Below are 21,887 nucleotides of genomic sequence, written 5' to 3' on the forward strand. Positions count from 1 at the left end.
CTCCCTCTAATCCTTTCTTCTCTTAAATTTTCCACTGTCACTTTGCCAACTGAGGCAACACCAGGCTAAAAAAAAACAAGCTATTAGAGAAATGGTTAAAAACTCCAGCATCAGTGGCGTAGAAAAAGCGAGGAGGCAGAGGAAGAAGTTAGAGAGGCATGGAACAGGTGGCAGGTACGCTGGGGAAGGAAGATACAGAAGATGAGAGGGAGGGAAAAAAATGGGAGGCAAGTGGATGAAAAGAGAGGAAAGGGAAAAAAGCAGAGGCTATAAGTGGGTATGGGAAGCAGGTGGATGTTAGGATGGGTGGGGGGGCTGGAGAGGATGCTGAGAGACAACAGCATGGGAGGGGTGGTGTCAGGAGTGGGAGTGGAGCTGAGTGAAAGCAACAGACAGACAATTGCAGTGAAGAAGAAAGGTGGGGAGGAGGGGAGGGAGGAGAGTATAGGTTGAGGAGAGGATGGAGGAGGGAGGGAGGCGTAGATATGGTGCCCCTTCTAGCGTGGCAGGTAGCCGGGCGGCTGCTCCTTGGCTGCACTGCGTCTGTGATTATGCATGTAGCAGCCGGGCTGTCAGGCTCCGGGTCCTGCGACTGTGCCGCCACTGAGCTTTATCTTGAAATCCCAGTGATTAATGAAGCCGGTGCTGTGTTCTGCATGGTGGAGGTGGACGAGGAATGATCAATCTTAATGAGCTATCCGCCGTCCCTATATTAACTGTGGGGGGATATAATGTATGGGGCTCCTGGCGGGGCTCCTCTCCTTTAAAATACGATAACGAGGGAGAGAAAGAACGAGGGCAAGCAGCTTTCCTTCCTCCGCTTATGACACACTGCTGCTGCTCACCTCACGTTTCCTCTCCCCTCCTCCCCTCCCTCTTCTTTTTGCTCTCTCCTGAGCAGGAGCAGTACTAGAAACAGTTAGACATCTCAATGGAAGCCATCCTTAGCAAAGTTAAAGAGACAGTGTCAGGTAGCTGCTCGGCTACATGTGAACACAAGCGCAGTCTCCGGGCCACTCCTGCCATTCTAAAATGAGATGTTTGAGTCAATATCATTAATATGTAGGCCCCATATGGACTCGTGTGCCAAGGTTACTCATGAGCATATCACCGTGATACTGCATGTATTCATTTATGAGAATTACCTGCACATACTGAGTCCACAGTGATTGGAATAAATTTCAACTTCATTAATAATTTGCAACATTCCCAGCTCTTGTGAATCCCTTTTCAGTTTCCACTAGCTCTATCTAGAATTAAGGAATAAGAGAGATAGAAAAACACTTTAAAATCCATGCATTTCATATTTCAAGTTAAGCCTGTTTTGGAATCATAATAACCCTAGTTATGCTTTAGCTAATCCTGATGTGGATAGCTTTAAGATAATCACCGAGCACAACACCACACTGACTTTAATTAATTTGCCAGTGCTCATTCTGAATACCTTGATCCGAGTCAGCACATTGGAAATTCAAAAAAAATTAAAAAACCTACAACTCTCACACCAAATTCAGTATATTTGTCTTGATGAAAAGCATACTTTTGTATAATCTGCAGCGAGGATGTACCGGCAGCCAAGATCCTCTGCACTCTATCGAGTGAGAGAGGGATAGAGACGGAGAAAGAGGGAGAGAAAGAGAAGGGGAGGGTTTAATTAATGTGCTTGCTATGATTAATGGTCTCAGTGTGGCTATCACAAACTGGCTCTGTTTTTAATAACTGGTTTGAAAAGCCTGTCATGCTAGCAGTATATTCTTGTGGTTGAATCAAAATGAGCATTTATATACCGCTAATAATACTGATAATACTGCATGCTTTATGTCTACTTAATAACTGTAGCTACTTTAGTCTACAGACAAAGATCTCCATGGTGAGAGAGAGATGAAATCTGCAAAACATGTTCAAGAATAAAATGTCATTATCACATCCACTAACATCATAAAGCAGTAACAAAGTAAAAACATCCAATAAAACAGCATGTCCATTTCTAAATAACATTTGATGAGGTGAGATAAGTCTCAAGAAAAAGGCCGCATATCTCCCTTAAATAAACAGCACCAGCACACACAGCGTGGCCTTGTAAACAGTCACTATCTTACTAATTTGGTTATCTATAATTTCCTCACTTAGTGGTAATATTGCAGCAATAATGTGCAAAGAGCCAATATGCAAGTGGACAGAAATGCCACAGTGCCAATATGATCCGTCCAAAAGTAAACAAAAACGAATACATAATTAAAGTCTTACAGAGACCAAAGTTTGAATAAGGCAGATGAGGCAGATACAGCAGAGGAGAGCTCAGCCGGTGCTGCATGTGAGTCTGCGCCGGTCTCACCGTAGCAAAGTAAAACACTGATCTTAACTCAGCAAGGCATCTTAATTGCATTCACTAGCAGCTCAGGAGCTGCTCGGTCCCTAGATGATGGCTGATGTGAGCTGACTGGAAGATGAACTTCCTGGGCAGCGAGGAGGACTGGGTGCCGCCGGATGTGTGTGCGATGGTGGAAGAGTGTGTCTACGTGTGTCCCTCTCTCATGGTGGTGTGCCTGTGTGTTTCCTCTCTGGGTGCATTTATGCATGTGATCATCTGTGTGCATATGTGCGTCTTAACAATGTGTGTGTGTCTGTGTGAGGGAGAGAAGAGAGCGGGACCGGTAAAGGGCAGTGAGGTGGAAGGAAGCGTTAAAATGATGTTTGACATGAGAAAAGAGGCGAGGAGCCGCGGCACATGCTCAGTACAGCAGCAGGTGGCCTGACAGATCTGTCTGCGACTTCCAACTCCATTCTCAGCTAAAGCTTCCAACACACACGATGACTGTATTTCATCATCATCATCTACTACATCATCAGTCTACTTTACTAAAACAAAACAAACAAAAAAAAAAAACCAGCAGCTTCGACCACAGCACAGTTAGCAGTAGTTGTCTCAGTTCTCAGCTCAAGCCAAGCTGGGAAAACAATATCAAAAATATAATATGAGTGGCTGGCATGGGTAAAAGCCATAACCCAGAAAGGTTACAGATACTGTATGTGGAAATAATAACTTCCTTTTGATATTTATGTGTTATTCAGTCGTGAGCTGCCTTTAAATGGGGCTCAATCACGTTTGCAGTGAGTAAGTCCATCCCTGCTGAGCTCGGCACTAGCTTCCCCCAGCTGATATTCATCAGGACAGCCATCGATTTTAATGACTTGGTCAATAGACACACACCGAATCTGCTCTCAGCATCTCCCGCTCTCTCATGTTCCCTCTCTCTCACTGCATCTCTCTCTCCTACTTTTGTCTCCTCCTGTGTGCTGCTCTTTTGAATTTTTTTTTTCTTTCTTACTTATTATTGTCCCTTTTAACAACAACAACCCACATTTCCCACATTTCACATAATGTGCTGACAGGTGTGATGGCTGTGGATCATGTTACAGATAAATGCATAAAAAATGCACAAAGAGTAAGTGGTGTGAAGGAAATTAACAATCGGTAAGATGGTGTGGAGTTTGATTTGTACTCTACGACAGGAAGATATTACGAAAAGCCCTGCTGTGGATGGAGAAACCAGGTAGGCAGATCACAGCCTGGTGACTGGCATATCTCAGTAGGAGATGAGGTTAAAGCTGCCTTCAAGCTGCTCTGTGTGAATCTTCACACACATACAGGCACACAAACATATGGCATTTACACAGACATACACAAACACACATACTATATACAGTAAACAGAAATACAGACAAATACAGAGACAACACACAAACAGACACACACATACAACGCACAAAGAGAGGAGCACACAGTTGTTGATGTGCCCACTGATGCAGAGCGAAGACAAATTGCTCCCTCTGAAGGCAAAGCCAAATCAAACATGGAGTGTGATTTCTGTCACTGTGGTGCTTGACTTTAAGGCTGTGATGCTGACATCTGACAAAACATCCATGCAGTCACACCCAAGAAGCGATGCTGTGCACGCCTCCAATCATGCGCGCACACACACACACAGACACACACACACGACCTGTTGTGTAGCTGGATTAAGGGGGAACAGCTCAAGATCCAGGCCCTTGCCATCAAAAGGCCGCAAAACCTCCTCAGCACTTCAGTGCTTACTTGTGTTGTGAATGCAGCCTCAAACTTTTGTTAATGCAGCAACACAATCAGTTAAGTAATGGCTTTGGTATTTAAACCGCTTGTCCAATAATCACTTCTGAAAACCCCCAGGCGTGAGACACTTGACCACGATTTGACCACTGCAAGAAAACATTACAGCATAGTCGCTCAGTGTCCAAACAATTACCAGAATAATGGACAAATTTTCCATGTTAATTCATAGATTTGCTTCGGCTGCGTCATTTGTTGGATCTATTTCAGGATGATAACTCATCAGCTATTCAAGCAAAGTATCCCACATGTCAGTCAGTGGCACAGCGCAAGTTTGCACCTCATTTATTCCTTGTTTTGGCTTGTACCCCAGACGCCCTGACAAGGCTCATCCTGTATGAGTGAACTGGTGTCCTGCTTGTGTGTGTGTTTGCCAGCTGTATACTTTTTTATTGCACTTTACCAATATAAATTTCTTGAGGACAAAATAAAGCCTGTGTGTGTTTGTGAGAAGGAAGAGATAAAGAAAATATAGTGTGTGTGTGTGTGTGTGTGTGTGTGTGTGTGTGTGTGTGTCATGTGACTTCATTTGCTTTCCGGGTTTTATACCAGATGTGTGTAACATTCAATCTCTGCCCTGGGATCAGATTTGCCAACCCTCTTATCCTCACCTCAGCCATCAGAGGGCTGCAGAAACACTGAACTCTAACCTGCAGCTGCTTTCGCTTCTTTTCACAAACTACTTCTGTTTTGCTTTTTGTGCCAACAGCAGGTCCAAGATAATTATAACAGAAGCAAGCCAGAATGCAAGTCGCAAGAGCTTACCCTCCATATTTACCATCATGCCAGTGCAGCAGAACAGTAGGTTCCCTTGCCACGACGATATGTAGTGTTAATTGATTTAAAACAGAATAGGTAAATCCTGTGGGAGCTTGGGATTTGTGAGTTCGTGGGGTGAGTGAGAACACATTGGAAAAGGAAAGAAACAGACAGGAAGTACCAGACAGAGATATTCAGAAAGACAGAAAAGCACGACGGCAGTGTGCAGAGTCTGAGCGGAGGGGCGGTCAGAGTGGCATTGTTGTGATTACGGCTGCAAAGTTAAGTATTCTTGTCAGCAGACGAGTCTGCAGAATAGACATCATGGCTGATAACTTATTGGTGCTCAACATTTTGCCTATTTCCACTGTCCTTACCCTTACCCCAAATGGCATGCTTACTAATGTCTATTCAACGCTTAACAGGGATGTTTTGCAATTCAAGTGCCTCTGTTTGTAGTTTGACCTTCATAGAAGGCTACACAAGATTTCAAGTATGCATGATGTCTAGAAATTGACACGGGATGTTTTCTCTTCTGCCTTTGAAATACGACAGCTGGCAAACTATAACCATACAAACTGAATATTAACTTTATCATTACATGAATCACAGAAACGGTGTGTCCACTGCTGAATTTCAACAATCCTACAACATTTTCCTTTCATTTAAAACGGATCTTCAGAAATACTGTAATCCCAATTAAACTCTAGCTTCATTGGCCTGGTCAATAAATTTTGACATGTACATGGTTAATGGATCCGAGACAGTATATTCAACCCAGAAGAAGCTAGAAGCTCTCATTCGATAGAGAGTGGACCACGCCGACGAGCTTGTCTAATTATCCATTTCCAATTCTACCTGCAGTCTCATTTCAATGTATCACAGGCAGCCCCCAAAATAATTGCTTTTTTGCAATCTACAAGTTCATTTGCACACATTTTATTGATCAAAATGAATCAGGAAAAAGAAAACAATCTAAACCTAAATTAAAAGCTTCATTAAATGCGAAAATTGGTCGGGGAATTGCGAACATCTGTTTCTAGTGCCCTGCATCATAAACTCCAAGGTTAAACCAAACACCAATTTACGGCTTGCAGACTCAGCCATGAGCCAGAGCAGTGAAGCACCTTCACAAACACAGCGCAAGTCAACAAGGCTTCAAAAGATTTCAAGAGAGATGTGAGGGCAGGGACTGAAAGCTCTTCCTGCCTTGTGTTTAGTAGGCCTTGTGAGCATTGCGACTCTGAGTGGTGAAAAGATAAACCTGAGACGCTTTTAACTGATTTCAGAGCACAGCAGTGCAGATGCTGCTGTTGTACAGTATTTTGAGAGTAGCACAACATGTTCTCTTCCCCCAAAGAATCCACTGTAGGCAGTGTTACAGGTTTTTAGAAGCCCTTGTCTCTCTGCTGTTTTAGGTGCACCTCAGTTCTCTGCGACCTTGGAGCAGCTTTGAAGTGAAATGGCTCTGGTTGCAAGTTGTATTTTAACAACCCCCGAGCTTGAGTGTTTGTGGCCTTGTTTATGACTGTTGGCATCAGAGACTGCTCTGGTATACCGACAGGGGGCAGAGGCCTATGTGTTTCATTCCAGCACTGCCCCACATAAGGCGAGGTCACAAGGAATAGAGAGCTAAGACTACATTGATTTAATACCTAACACCTCCGCGGCTTGGATTCACTTCTGAGCTTAGGTTGCCAGCTCTGCTTTGATTTAGTGTTTGAAAGTTAGTCATGACAGATTCCATATCTGCAAGAGAGTGAGGCTAAAAAACCTTTAGAAAAAAAAAAAAGCTTGCTGTGCAGAGTGCATCAGCTGAGGCTGTCTGTGCTTACCTTTCGGATGTCCCGGGTCACTGAACTCGTACTTTCCCATCCCGACTGTCCGCAGCATTTGCAGCCCATTAGGACCATCCTGATTGTCTACGGCTGTGGCCTGACACTGCGCTGCTCCTGCCGCCTGTCCATTAGTCAGAGGCATTGCAGGGGGCTGGATGAGGCCGGGGTGAGAAGTTAAATGGCCGTTGCCCATGACACTATGAGGGCTCTGCTGAACCACCTGGTTGGCTTGGGCAGTGAGGGCGGATGGTGCGACATTGGGCTGAGCTGAGGAGTACGGAGACTGGCTGGGCATACTCAGCACCATGGAGGGTGGTTGCTGGGTCGACTGCGGCGTAAGCTGGAAGTGGGCGGTCATGAGTGGGTGTTGTGGGGGCACTGGTGTCTGGATGGATGGGGTTACTCCTATGATGGGTGACTGTGCAGTCACGCTGTGGTTGAAGGAAGGTGGCTGAGGGAGGGCGTAGGTGTGGGGCAGGAGGCTCGGCTGGCTCACCGCTGCTACCGGGGCAGCCCAGGTCGGACCTGATTGACAAACAGACAGAAGAGCAAAAAAGAAATGAATGAATTGTACATCCAGCTTTTACACCGTAAAGAAATGTGACAGTCATAGTACATGCAATTCCATGGCGTAGGCTGATTTGTGGCATCATGGTAAGCTGTAGACAAAGCCAAAAACAAGGGCAGAGTGCTGATTTTAAGTCTGGTATTAGATGATCAAATAGAGACAGTAAACAGGATGAGAAGACAGACTCCAACTTCAGTCTGTTCCTCTACACATCACAACTGTCAGTGTGCTGCTCTGCTTCAGTCAAAGTTTGTTTTTGACTTGAGACTTAATATCAAACACAAAATATTTGAAGCGATGTACAGATCTGTTCCTAAGATCAACATCATAATAAGATTAAGAGATTTATTTCACCACAGGATGAACAAATGCCTTTCTGAATGTGAAAGTATACATGCTCAGCGCATGTGGCAGTCGGCACTATTATCTGCGTAGAAGTCTGTGTTTACTCAGACACTCGGAGTCGATCATATCCCTGCCCTGAGGCAGGGATGCTGAGGGTGTTCTGGGAAGATGCCGCCATATTGGACCTGAACAATGCCTCCCTCCCTCCCTCCCTCGCTCATTCACTCATGCTCCCTCATCTCTAACTCCTCCTGCCATGGTCCAAGCTCTAAAAATAGAATACCACTCTGCCAAAGGGCCAAAGGCTAAATCACAGCATGCAAAAAGAAGCTAAAAAAAAAGAAGCCCACATTATTCATAATACTAACCCTGCTGATAAAATAGTCTAGGCAGAGAAGAGCGGAGAGGGACAGCGAGATAAAAACAGACATCGAGAAGAAAAGAAAGACAGAGCAGACGGTGGGAACAGAAGACTCCAGAGGAGAGGGCAGTTCAGTTCATAATTCACATGTCATTGAGCTAATCATCAGCAACACTGTATTTAATTTCCCCTCTTTTGTAGCCGATCTTGATAAAGGATTCTAATCAAATGGGTTAGTATAATAAGTCCACATCTTATACAGTTTAAAGGTTTTAATGCAGTGATGTCATTGATTAGAATTTGATATATATACATTCTATCTCTCCTCCAGTTCTGTGTTCTTGTCCTTCACCATTCCTTCAACCTTTTACCAGAAAAAAATAAATACCTTATTAAGCCAAGCATTTCATTATCATGGTGCAACACTGACCTACACTCAAAGGGTTGCCTGCAAAGTTTAACAGAAAGCAGCTGCTGCGTTAACATTAAATACACACAATGGTTGTGATTGTTGTCTTGCATCTGAGAATTAAGATTTTCAAAAGTGGCACGTTCACATTTAAAAACTCCACTTATGTTTTTAATTTGTTTACTCCACGATTTTTCTTAAGTCTAAAGCACATCAAAGACAAACTATTTTTGGACAAAGAAACTACAGTTGAAAAAAAAAAAAAAACTTCTTTTTCAAAGGCAAACTTTTTTTCAGCAGTCACAAGAGTGAAGTTTCTGTCTAAAGAAACCGTTGATTAATTCTGGCACAGTTGGCAGAGAACTTTCTGGCAACACAGTTCAGTGAAGTGTGGAGAGGAGCTGGCTTCGTTGCAAACGCCAGTCACAGTTTGGAGTAGCACACACGCAAATCAATATGCAACACTATGCTCGGATTTGAGTGTCATATGCGACAGCGTGCCGGGTCGGTGACATCTCACTCTCCTTGCGCTTCATTCCAAGCTGTAGTATGGGAGTGGGAGCTGCAGTGGTGGGGTGGGAGGGATGGGCAGGGAGTGAAGCCTTATTCACTTAGACTCAATAATTCAGCCAGACCCCTCAATGCACAGCAGGAGGCTGTGGCCACACAGCAGGGAGGCGCACCAGCAAGGGAGGCGCACCAGCAAGGGAGTAAGAACAGAGCTCCATACTCTCCTATCACTACTGCATCCTTCTGTCATAACAGCATCTCGATTGGTTTGTGCTACAGAAACATTCCTCTTGGGTTATCTGATGAATTATTCAATTATTAATCCACAAACCAATCTATATGTAAGATGTGCTAATTATAATTAGGACATGAGCTGAACAGGCAGTAGCAGAGTTGAAAGATGTTTTCAGCGTGATGCTTTGCTGCCACAGAGTAACAGCTGTCTACAATCTGGATTTGCTGAGCCAGAATTTCCACTGGAACAAGCTCCGTGCCAGTATCATTCTTAAATGAGACACATTTGTGATGAGCAGGAGGCAGAGGCCAGCAAAGCAATGGAAGGAAATTAACTGCTCTAGGGCAGAGCCATTCTGGGTGAGTTCATTACAATAAGAGTAAAAAACTTCAACACTGGCTTAACTCATTAATGTCGGGTGTGCGCGCTGCACTGCAGTGCCACGGTTGTTCTGTACACGCTTTAAAGAGGCATGAATAGAATAAGGTCGACATCTAAATTAGACCTGGTGGAGATCATTTGGAGGACTTTCAGAGTTTCTCTACACAGGTTTAATTTAGACTAAATCAGCTTCAGTTAGTGACACAATAACATTAACAAGGACAATAAAATGAGAGCAGAGTGACAGTAGTGTTTGTGTGCGTGTGTGTGTGTGTGTGTGTGTGTGTGTGTGTGTGTGTGTGGGTGGGGGGGTGGGGGGGTACAATACTGATTTGTATCTTTCCCTCTTTCAACTTCTTGATATCACACTGAGATTTCTATAATTATTTGCATAATTAATCTGATTTATGTAAGGAATGTCTTTGTGGCTGTATAGTATGCATGATTGTGTATGTAACATACGCATGTTGTAGAGGCAAGCATGTATTTTATGTAGGGCAAGACAGTCAAGATGCCTCATTACCATTGGATGCTAGTGTAGCTGGCCCAAACCATCTGGGGTGTAGCACATAAGTGTGTGTGCAAGTGTGTGCACCGTGTACATGCATACATCTGCTGTGTGCAGGGGTACTGATGATGTAAAACTTACATCACTGTGAGCTCACATCAGGTGGAACCGGTGGATGTGTGAGTGTGTGTGTGCCTGTCAGTATGCACGCATGTGTGTTGTAACGTGTCGTGTGTGTGATTCATTACCGGTGGGCTCGCTGTCTCGGTGTTGCTTGGCAGGGGGCTCATCTGTATCCCATGGTGTGAGCTGGTTGATGGGCGTCTGTCCCCACCTCACCCCTGGAGCCAGCAGCAGTCCTGGGGTCTGGCTGTCTCCAGGTGACAGACCAGAGACCTGCAGAATGGCAACAAACACAATGTCACTGATTAGAGCATTATATGAGAAAAAAACAAAAACCCAAAGAAACATGTTGGAATAAAAACCAAACCACTTTACGCCCCCTGATCTTTTACAGCGCAGCATGTTTGTAAATGACCCTAAAATCAATTTCATCAACAACCATGGTTTAAATACAGTATTTCACTTTTTCATTTGAATGGAAAATTCAACAAATCACAGCCATCTAAACTGTTCTTTAAGGTCTTGAAGTGAACTGTGATGATGGAGCATGGCATATAATTAGCAATGAGTGAGTTTGATTACAGACTATATATAATGGGAACAAGGGAAAAAATCTTGTTCCCCGCCTCAAGAGTCTTTGTAGAAAGACCAATATTTCTCTTTTTATATAGTAATAACAATTAACTTTCTAGTGTGGGATACATTCAAATTCAGATCCTTCCCCCTGAGATTTTGTATATCTTAATTTTGCAATGAATTAAACATTGTGTTCAGTCAAGTGGGATAATATAATTCCGAACACAAATACGACAAATAGAATAAGTAGAAAGAAATCCTTTTGCAGGGATAAGAGAAAAGAAAAAGGTATTTTCTAGAAAGCAAATGAAAAACTAGCTGACAATGTACGGAGAAGTAAATTTGAGCAACTTGACCAACCCAAACAAAGAGTTCTCCAAGCCTTTCTTTGCACCCATATCTCTAATATTTTCCTCTGGTAGGGGAGTAAGAAATGTTATTGAGCAAACCCAGGCTGATGAAAACACAGGGTCAATCACCACTGGACCCCTGAGCAATATTCGCTCTCCCTATCTGCAGTTTGGACGCTCAGTCTAACAACCAGGCAGGGAGAGGGCAGAGCCAAGCCTGATTCCACTGCTCGCCCCAGCCAGCCTCCTGAATTAATAGAAAAGACCTGGTCACCAGGCCCCTCCAGTGTCCTCCTGGCTGATCCCTGCATCCCTCAATTCCATTATCCTCCCTGACCCCGCGTCCACTTCATCAAGCACGCCATCATGCATTCCAACAGCTGTGTCGACAAAGCCCGACAGGGTGTGAGCTGACTGCACGACGACAAAAACGCAGTCCAAACAATTCAGATCTCAGAACACCAATGTAAAGATTTTAATACCGGATCGATCCTATTTCTGGAGAAATTTGCTTTGTGGTTTAAAACGACCATTAACACATTAAAACATCACATGGTATCAATGAAGCACAACATCGTCTCACTTACTTGATAAATTCATAGTGAAAGTTATCTGACAGTTTGTAAGTGCTGGGGGCAAAAAACAAAAAAAAAAGCAAAAAGAAACATCTCAAGGCAATGTAGAAAACAGGGTGATGGAGTGAGAGAATGAAGCTGGGTTTAGGGGAGACAGGCTGTCAGGTCTTTTTGTCCAGCTCAACCTGTCAACTTCAGACAAGAGAAAACTGAAACGGTTTACTCAGAGAATGTCCTAAGCGCTCAATTCCATCTGAGAGCCCTGGAGCCTTGGGGAGGAAAATTCAGAGCATTTTCAAGGTGAGGAGTTGCTTTCTACAGTCCACTATTTGTTTTAATGAGCATTTTTCGTCCTCCACTCTGTGCGCCTTACTGTATTCCTCTCCAGCCATGCTTTACCTTCCCCTCTATACTGGCTAGTCCTCATCAACCCGCAGCACTGACTCTCTTACTTTCCTTTAGCCCTGCACTATTGTCTCATTAATACTCCCACCCATTAACACAAAACAGAGGAAAGGAAAAAAAAAAAAAAGAAAAATTAAGAAAAAGTTCCTCTGCTGAAAGAAAGGCAATCCATCTGTCATAGCTTTAGTGCACCAGGAAAAAAGAAAAAAAAGGTTCTTAGTCAGCGCCATCACATTGACAGCATATCAGCTAGACTCAGGAACAATCCTGACTTGAAAATGATCAAGGTTAGATAGGAAATACACACACACAGACACATACACACTGGCAACGCAAGTGTGTAGGCACACATAGCAGGTGTAAATACACACGCATGCACACAAACGCGCACACACACACACACAACACACACACACACACACACACACACACACACACACACACACACACACACACACACACACACACACACACACACACACACACACACACACACACACACACACACACACAAGCCAGGAGATATCAGACGGGATGTTTATTAAGATGGCAGACTTGCTGCAGGCAGGCAGGAAGGTACTGTAGGTTCTGGGACAGCGCCTGCCATTTTCTCTCAATTTTATTTGCTCTCCCTATTTCCAGTCCCCTCCTCCCCGGCCGCCCATTATCACCGGGCAGCAGATGGTTTCCTCTGACTCGACAAAAACCATGCTGGAGAAAAGGACGGGAGCCAGATAGATAATTTTTGAGTCGTGCCAAGCCATTCTGTGTTTGTTGTCAAGCTGGCTGGGGAGGGGTTTTTTTGTACTGTACGCAACATCCGTGCATATGGACCACATACTGCAAGTGTGCAATGCTCCACTTACACACAGACACACACAATAGTGCAATCATGTTTGGGCACACAAGAGAATCTGTATATACAACTGCATTTACTGTTAATATAAAAACTGCTCTTTATGCAGATGGAGAATGGGTCTTATTTTCATTATCCATTTATCTGCCAATAATTTACTGACTGACTGATTGTTTGGTGGTTTAGAAAATAGCTGAAAGATATTCAGTATATTGTTTGACCACACAAGTCAAACAAAAAAAAATGAAATCCTTCTATTTGAGCAAGAAATCTTTTTGAAAACATTTTTTTTCCCCATGAAAAATTATTAACATAATTTATTATTAAAATAGATGCTGGTTAATTTTCTGTTGACCAACTAATCAATTAATCAACTCATTATTTCAGATTGTTTGATTAATTAAAGAAAATCCAGTTCTCATCAAATTGACTTAAGTTTAATTTTTTTATTACATTTATAACATGTTGAAACATTGCTCTAGAAATGCGTTCTAATTATCTAAATTTAAGTTCTAAATTTAACAGGAAATACTGTGCTGTAAAAAAAAAAAAAAAAAAAAAAATCTGAGACTCTGAAGCAGCTATCCATCTGCTTCTCCAGGTATAAGTAAACACACATACGCACACACAGCAAAACCAGAATGATCCTTCTCTCTTCTCATACCTCTGAATGTTGCAGACATGTCAGAATCGGTGTACTGAAGAGAGGAAGATAAAATCAAGATGCATCAGGCCTAAATATATACTAGTCCTCCTCCGCCCGGGCAGCAGAGACAGCAGTCTGATCCTGGCTGACGGATAAGCTATTTCCTCGGACATGGCCAACGTTGACAACTGTCACTATGTGCGCTCTGCCTTCCTGCAATAGCAAGCAGCATTGTTGTGCCTACCAGAACCTCTTGCCACTGGCCACCATCTGCTGTGGGTACATACAGGAGGGGCCTTGTGGTGATCCAGGGCTCTGGGCTTTGATTGCTTTGAGTCATCCACAACATCCAAATCCAAATAAACAGAAAGCGTTTGCTCATGGTTTTGTGTTTGCCTTTGCATTTTGTTTGAGCCAGCCCTTGTCTGTGTGAGTTATTGCACCAGTTCAATCCTGCAACAACACGGGGTAGGACATCAGGCTTCCACTGAAGACAGCCACCATTAACATTCTGCATAAGCTCCAGCTCTTTGTAACCATTGTGCTTGTGATATGGCCTGGTATACCTAAGCCTGAACATATAGCGCTCCCGTCCAGTTAAGAGAAGGCTTTGGCTTCCCCAGAGAAATTACTTTATTGCTCAACTCGCAGAGAAATAGCACGAAAAGAGAGGGAGGGATGAGTATGTCTATAACACCCGGGTCCCATTGGGGTAAACAACGTTACAGCACACACTGATCAAATCAACTAACTGCTATGAGATTTAATAACAGGTCTGGTTGAAAAAAAAAAAAAGGTGCTGTAGTGAGAGCAAAGCGGGGTTTTGAGAAAGTGAGAGAAGGAGGAGAAAAAAAGAGGAGGGCTGAGGGAGGGCTGTGGCCTTAAATAGAGAAAAGTGCTCACACAAACACACACACAAACACACACAGAGCAGGTCAGTAGCAATAGCAGAGTGAAAAGCTAATCTCGTGAAATGTCATTAGCACAACTGCCAGACACAATGAGATAGCAACGAGCGGGGTGCAGGCCAGTGTTACATCGGTTGATTATGTTCTACCTTTTAAGGTTCAGTGTTCCTCTGGTAGCTACCAGAAGCTCTTTACACACAAGGAAAATAACAGACCGCAGGCGAGGAGGAGGTTCACTGTGGTGGGACATCATTCAGCTGGCATGGTAATGGGGAAGATGTTAATGTGCGGTTGTTGTACTGATAGGTTTATCCGTTCATCTATTGTGAACCGATGGATCAGGAATCTTCCTGGATTTCTGGTGGTCCAGCGTGGAGCTGCCATTACAGTTTAATTTAAATGCATCTGAGAAAATGCACCTCCACAATCAGCTGGCTATCTCCGGCAAGATGCATGTACACAAATTTAATCTTAATCAAAATTTCAATAACAGCAGTCACTGCCGTGCCTTGCTATATTGTGCACACCCGTAAAATAATATCACATTGTAATTCAACACTATGACAAATCATAAAAAACAGTATGTGCGGGCAAGGAAATGAAATTCAACTCCGACAGAATGGCTTTTTCTTCCCTTTGGCCAAGCATGGTCAAATACAGTGAATTTGGCTGAAATGTGGAGGGTGATGGAAATAATGGCTTTCCTCAGAGAAAAGAGACAGAAAGAATGGCAGAGAAGGAAGAAGTGAAAGATTGAGAGGCAGAGTAAGACACACCCATCCATCACATAGCCTTGTATCATTGCCTCTGACACATCATTCTCAGCTTTTCTAAAATGGAGAGGAAAAAAAAACCCCCCAAAAAACCCTCCTTTTTCCTCCTCTTCCTCCATCCAAAGGCTCCAACCTAGTGTGGTCCGAAACTGACCAGTAGCATTAAGGAGTGTACAAAAGCGCACAACTCATTTTCTTTCGGACATTATTCACTTACTGTATAGAGGTATCTCCTTTCCATGACAACGCGCTGACACCTAAATGTGAAGTGGATTTGTTCTGGGCTTCCGTCATAATGGTGCTGAATGCTGGAGCCGAACCATGGGGCGGCTGTGTCCAATCTATTAGACTGGAACATAGCAGAGCATCTCACGAGTAAACAAAGAGACTACCGCGCCATTTTTGGCAGCCATCTTAAATGGAGTGGTGCACCAACATGCCGAAACACAGTGGTGCCATAGACAGAGGAAGGCGCGTATTCAGTATCATGGCTGCATACTGAAGAGACAGAGCGGAAATCCAGGTAATATTTCTTTTTGCTGTAAATGATCCGACGTCTTACAAAATGTGAAGTGACACTGCAATTATAGAGATATCCACAGTTCTGACGGAGACTTAAAATGGTGCATTTCTTGAGCATTAAAAAGCAAATCTTGTGTGGTGTTTAATCTTTGCCGTTAAATCTTTTAAACAGCCAGAGAAATTACCAGAGATAAAAATCTTTAGCACAGCTCTTACAAAATCCCTCGCTGCTGATACAGGTTTGTAACTAATTCAAAAACAGAAAAATTCTCCTCCAGAAGTGGCTCTGACTGCAAAACCCTACAATTTAAAATTATTTTGGACCAATCCTGTAAACCTTTGTTTTCTCACTATTATTGTCCATAATCCGAGGGAACAAACAACTCAGTCAAAATAAAGAAAGGTGATTTTGAGTAGGAAGAAAATTTGAAAATGCTATTAGTGTTTTAACAGCTTAAAATATTTGTGCTGTTTATCCAAAAGAAGTCAAGACAGGTTGCTCAGTGTTTACACAGTGTTTCAGTTGATGCAGTGGGGACCTGCCTCTTCTTAAAGAAATACAGCGGTTTAAAAACACATCAAATCTGTAGTCATTTCATCAAAGCAATATCAGTTTACATGAGACGAATCTCAGCCATCACTGGTGATTGACTGTTCGTGACTGGCAGTGTGCGCACTAACAATTGAAAAAACAAACAAACCGAATCCAGGCGCCAACACTTAACACTGACCCCTGGCAGCACGAGAGACTAACATAATGAAAAACACACAACACAAGCGCCTGGCCTGGTATATGTGCCATTGATGCACCACAGAAAGGGCTACGGATACAGACTCTGTAATTTCAAGCCCCAGGCCAAACGACTGAAGGGGAACAGACTTCACTTCCACTGAAATTCCAGCAAAGACACTCCGACAGCTCGGCGAGCTCCTGGCTCGACGCACACGTTCTGGAAAAAGACGAAGCGTGATCGCAGGGGTGAGGCCGACAAGCTTCAGTGGAAAAGCAGCGCTGGAAACCCCGCCTAATATCCCATGAGTTCTCTGAGGTTGCGGAGCTTGCCCTCCAAACTTTACCTCAACCCCTCCTTTTCTTGTGTTTTCTTTTCTCTTGCAGATAGTGTAAGTGGCTGGGCTGTTACAGCACCATGGACATGTCTTATCTGCAGGACTAAGCAACATAGCGAGGCTCTTAGAGAGGGTGACTAGTGCTTGGACATGTGAACTGTTGAGGCTTCCTTATGTCATGGAAACACCTCCCAGAGGAGCATGTCAGGGACCATGTTGCCCTCCATTGGCACTGACCGGGACAGTGAGAGACACAGGTCTCCAGCAGGCCATGACCCTGCCTGATATGTGGTGAGTGTTTGGGGAACAAAATATCCACAGCCTGTCACAGCAGCAGCCTCGGAGACCCAGAGACAACTGTGTAGCTCTCCTCTGTGGCTGAAATTGAGGCAAAATGACTGCTATGTGTGGGCTTGTGTGTGTGTGTGTGTGAGAGAGCTTAGAATACATATGTGGCTGTAATAAATGGGTGTTAACTGGGCAAACAGCCATTTAGCACTAAAGAATAAATTGAATTTATATTGATATTGCAATATGAAAGGAAACAATATCTACTTTGCTAAGAGTGCAGTGTGGGGAGTTTTTAAATGCATTTCACATTGCATGCAATCAGCAACCCAAATACTTAATTGTTTTGGCAGATGAGCATATGGCAGGGCTGGAAATCAGTGGAAAAATGCAGTGAAGGACTTACTGCACAGGCTGACACTTAAATAGTGGTTCGAGTTCAAAACTGGCCCACTGTCTGAACAAAAGAATTTCATTACCATCATGTGAATACACCTTTCATGGCTCTCTGACACACAACACTTCAACACTGACTTGACAGTAGCATGTTTTGTGAAATGCTGTCTTTATTGGAAGTCAGTTAACATTACAGAATGAAAGGTTTATATGAAAAGACTTTATGCTATCACGTTGCCATTGTAGCAGCTAAATAGTTTTGACTGAATCTTTCACTCTTTGCACTTATTTCCGTCAAGGACAAGTTAGCTGCTGTTTAATAAATGAATGGAAATGTTTACTATCAATTTGGGAGAAGAAGCTATACACCTCCGACATTTTGTCCTCTCCTCTCCTTATCTGTTCCTTTGACCATAACCTCATACCACAGTACCACCAGACACTGCTCGCACCTCCTCTGCACTTGTTTCTCTTTAACAGTAAGTGCCACATGGATATGAGGACAGGGCAGGAGATACTGCTCATGAAAGACATTTGCATAACTCACTGTGAGCAGGTTAAATGCAACTCTGTGGAGTTCAGGAGCCAACATGTCCGCTAACAACAGCTAAATGTTGTGCTGATCGTCTTCTTTAAGCAGTTTCTTTTTCGTTCCATTTGACTTGCTGATTATAAAGAGCGACTAACTGAACCTGAAATAACACCTAGTAATAGCATCTATGGTCAAGAGCTGGACTGAAACCTGTTTGATAAGCAAAAGAGAGAATGTGAAACCCATTCTGTGATGCATTCATACACAGATAGATTTTTATCTCAGACAGAGCAGACAGGCAGTTAGATGGATGCTACTAGCCCATGGAGCCTCCTATTGACTTTCACTGGGTACCGAGAGTTCTGGCAGACAAAGAAGCAGCCTTTGGTCAATAGGGACTTCAAGTACAGAACAGCCAGGTTTCTGGCCAACACCCATTCTGGCCTGACAAAATGCCCAAATATCAACTCTGAAATAGCTAATTTCAAACCAGATGGTATTAAAATAAGCAAGGGTGTATTTTGTTTAACTTCCCAACCACATCCATACAATAGAATTTAGTCTACTGAAAAGCACATACTGAAGCATTTTACAGTGTTACATCACCTCATCCCCTGGAAGGCAAAATCTCTAATCAGACTACAAGCATGAGTAATTAAACTGAAAACACCGGCATAGCCAATGGCTGGTATTTGCAGCAAATTTGCCTAATTAATGACGCAGTGCTGCAACATTATGACAGCACATAGGCCAAATTCATCAGCTCCACTCATATGAACTCTGGACATTGAAATTAATATGCCAGTTGGCAACAGAGAGTATATCTCCTTTCATTGTGGTGCCTAAAAATAGTAGTATTAAGTGAGATACAGCAGAATCTGCATTACAGCACTGTCAAATCAAAACCACTTGTGACTCCGCTAAGGTATATAATTACCAGTGTGCCTACAAGCCTCTTACGATCTGTTAATTCGGCAGCCTTTTTACACACAGGGAATAAAGTGCACCTCAATGGTTGACACCTGAGCCCCACAACCAAATAAGCTCATACTGTATGCTAAATCAAGATCTATTTTATGTAAGTGATATAATGTGAGAAGATACACAGAGTTCTGATTTTATCAGCCAGAAAAGACAAGTCCACATAAAGCAATGCACAGGCAGCCACACGTGTAACCTGTGGTGGTGTTCCAGCCTTTGAGGTTTCAGTCTTGGAGCTCCAGCCCTGCTCCCCCAGGGTTTGAGAGGAGACTGAAAGACTGGTTTTATCCCACAAGATGAAGTGGTCAGTGCAGCTCTGTTCTCCTGCAGGCACAGGGGGGTGTCTACACAGAGCACTGCTTGGGGTAAGATATACACTGGAGAGACATGCTGGGATCATTAGAGTTTCAAAACCCTTAAAGAAACTGAGAAATAGCCATGAACTAGACTGCGGCAGGTGGATAAACAGACCTTCACTTGAATTATGGGAGGATTTTTTTAAGCGAAAGGCTTTTCTGTCTGTTTGGAACTGCCTTTCAACTGCCTGTGAATGAGCTTCTCTTGATTTGCTCTAATGTTGTTGGTTTTTCAAATGCAAATGCTATTCTATACAGATGGCAAAAGTAATTTCAAGGTCCATATCCTGTGTCGAAAGTTACAATTGACAAGAAAAATTAGGATGTTTTTGAAGATTAGTTGGTGTGTCCATGCTTGTTTTGATTGTTAACAGCACATAGTTTGGTAAAAAAAAAAAAAAAAAAAAAAAGATTCCAACCTGACTAAACAACTAGTTACAAAAGTCAACTCTGCATAACAATCATCAAGGAAACTGCATGTCTATCCTTCAATATAAAATGCTATTCTGAAAAATATAATAATCATAGATTCCACGCTGTTAGTGTTTTTGTAAAACATTGCATCCTCTTAGCTCAGACGGTCAGTGTTTTTCAAGGATTTTCCTTTTTTATACTGGCGTTGTCTGTCCGCATGCTTGAGTTCTTCCCCATTTTACCTTAAAACTTCAGAATCACAGTTTAGTATCTTTATCAGTCCCAGTGCCAGTGAAATGGGCAGACTTACAAAGGTTTGGATCACTGTAGCAGGTACATGCGCACATCAAATCTATGAAAAACGGGGCTTCGAAAACCAAACAAAATCCTTCTTCAAACGCCTTTTTAGGCCAGCAGGCCTTTGGCACTTATAAAATGATTTGATTTTGTTATTCAGTTTTCCCTTTTTTTGTTATGTGATAATGTGAGAGATGAAAAAGTGTTTCTGCTTCATGGACACGGACAGACAACATTAATATTCATGAGATAGATGATTAATCACTTACATGGATGAGTCATGTTACTAAAAACTGCTCCTGCAGCCAAATATAAAACCAGCATACCGATGCACATAGAAGTGGGGCTTAACACCCGGGGTGTCTTCTTTCTTTCTGTCATCTTACTTATGTATGAAGACACATCACACGCCCACTGATCAATAAAATGCAAAAGCAGAGACCATTAGCAGTTGGCATTTTCCTCAGATACAACAATTCTGGGAATCTGCATTTGTTCAAGGCTCCAGTTATGTTCAGAACAAACAATCTGTAATTTTACAAATTCAGAATTGTAGCAGAAATGATAAGTTTAAGAATTTAAACATCTGCAGATATGAATTCCTTTGCAGCAGCTGATGCAGCTAGTTTCTACTGTATGTTTTCAGGGGGACTGTATCCAAAGGGGCCTCTTCTTGACCAGGAGTGTGCACAGCCCCTTTACTGTATCTGAATGAGGTAATGATGCCACTGGAGGAAGGATTTAAAGACACCTCTGTTGTCAGCGGCAGCACCTGTGCTGTGCAGATTCCTCTTTCCCTTACACAACCCTGCGCACTGGTTCCCTGTGCACTTGTTGACAGGAGCTTGTAATCTGAAATAGTCTGCAGGGTTGAGCTGTTAAGTCCCTTGTAGGAATGGGATACAGTTATGGTGGGAAGTGGAGGACAAGGAGGAATAAGAGGGAACATCTTCCCTCCAAAGCTTATTGAGCTGTCAGGTTTCAGTCCCTATCAGAGTACATTGATTTCCTGTCATATATTCAACTGTATGTGCTTTTATATCCATCCTTCACAAGAGTGCTTCACATAATGGGCCTGCTTTGGTGGTTATGACCACATCAGGAAGCCCATGCACATATTGATCTGTGTTGACGCCAAGCGTAGTCCTTTATTTAAATTGATCCATAACAGAGTATCCAAGTGCTGGTTTCACACTCTGATCTTTAATGGAAACTATCAGACTGTACATCGAGCGAGACACAGTGGAGTCGTCATAAGCAGTGATGGGGGTGACACAGAGACAGCTAATAGTGCTAATATGTCTGGATATGGAGATTTAACATTTCCCTTTTGCAATGTATTCTCTGAATTTTGAAGAGCTGAAATCAAATTATATTTTGGCATTAGCATTTCAGTGACCTTTCCAGCACTCAATTCAGCTGTCAAAAACTATAGTGCTCAGAAGCAATAAAGCAAAAGGAGCAGGATACACTTAAAACAACCGATGGAATGGATGAATGAAACTTTTTTTTTGCCATTTACTAGGAAGAATTTTTTTTGTCACAAACAGCCACATAAAAATATACACAGCACAAACTTCTATTTGACTAAACCATAGTCCTCTGCAAAATCCATTATGTTTTAAATGCCACAGAAACTGTAACCTGTAAACTGTAACAGAGGAGCTACTGCATTATATTAACATAAATCTCAAGCAATGGGAGAAGACAATAAATAGATTGTGTTTTCCATAGAGACCAGGCCTCATAATGGAGATATA

General features: G+C 42.9%; 1 protein-coding gene across 5 annotated transcripts in view; it reads right to left on the minus strand.

Moving 5' to 3' along the window:
* LOC130187504 (kelch-like protein 29) overlaps window positions 1-21,887 on the minus strand; it is a 203,083-nt gene that overhangs the window by 91,373 nt on the left and 89,823 nt on the right. For 4 of the 5 annotated variants that reach the window (XM_056405180.1, XM_056405177.1, XM_056405178.1 and 1 more), the window contains 2 exons: window positions 10,310-10,457; window positions 6,742-7,269 (listed from right to left, as the gene is read on the minus strand). In XM_056405180.1, coding sequence (XP_056261155.1) covers window positions 6,742-7,269; window positions 10,310-10,457 — 676 coding nt within the window. Of the gene's footprint in view, window positions 1-6,741; window positions 7,270-10,309; window positions 10,458-15,490; window positions 15,596-21,887 lie in introns of those variants that run through there. The other variant, XM_056405181.1, reaches the window with a different exon arrangement.

The sequence above is a fragment of the Seriola aureovittata genome, chromosome 19 (genome assembly GCF_021018895.1).
Source record: "Seriola aureovittata isolate HTS-2021-v1 ecotype China chromosome 19, ASM2101889v1, whole genome shotgun sequence".
Taxonomy (NCBI): Eukaryota; Metazoa; Chordata; class Actinopteri; order Carangiformes; family Carangidae; genus Seriola; species Seriola aureovittata.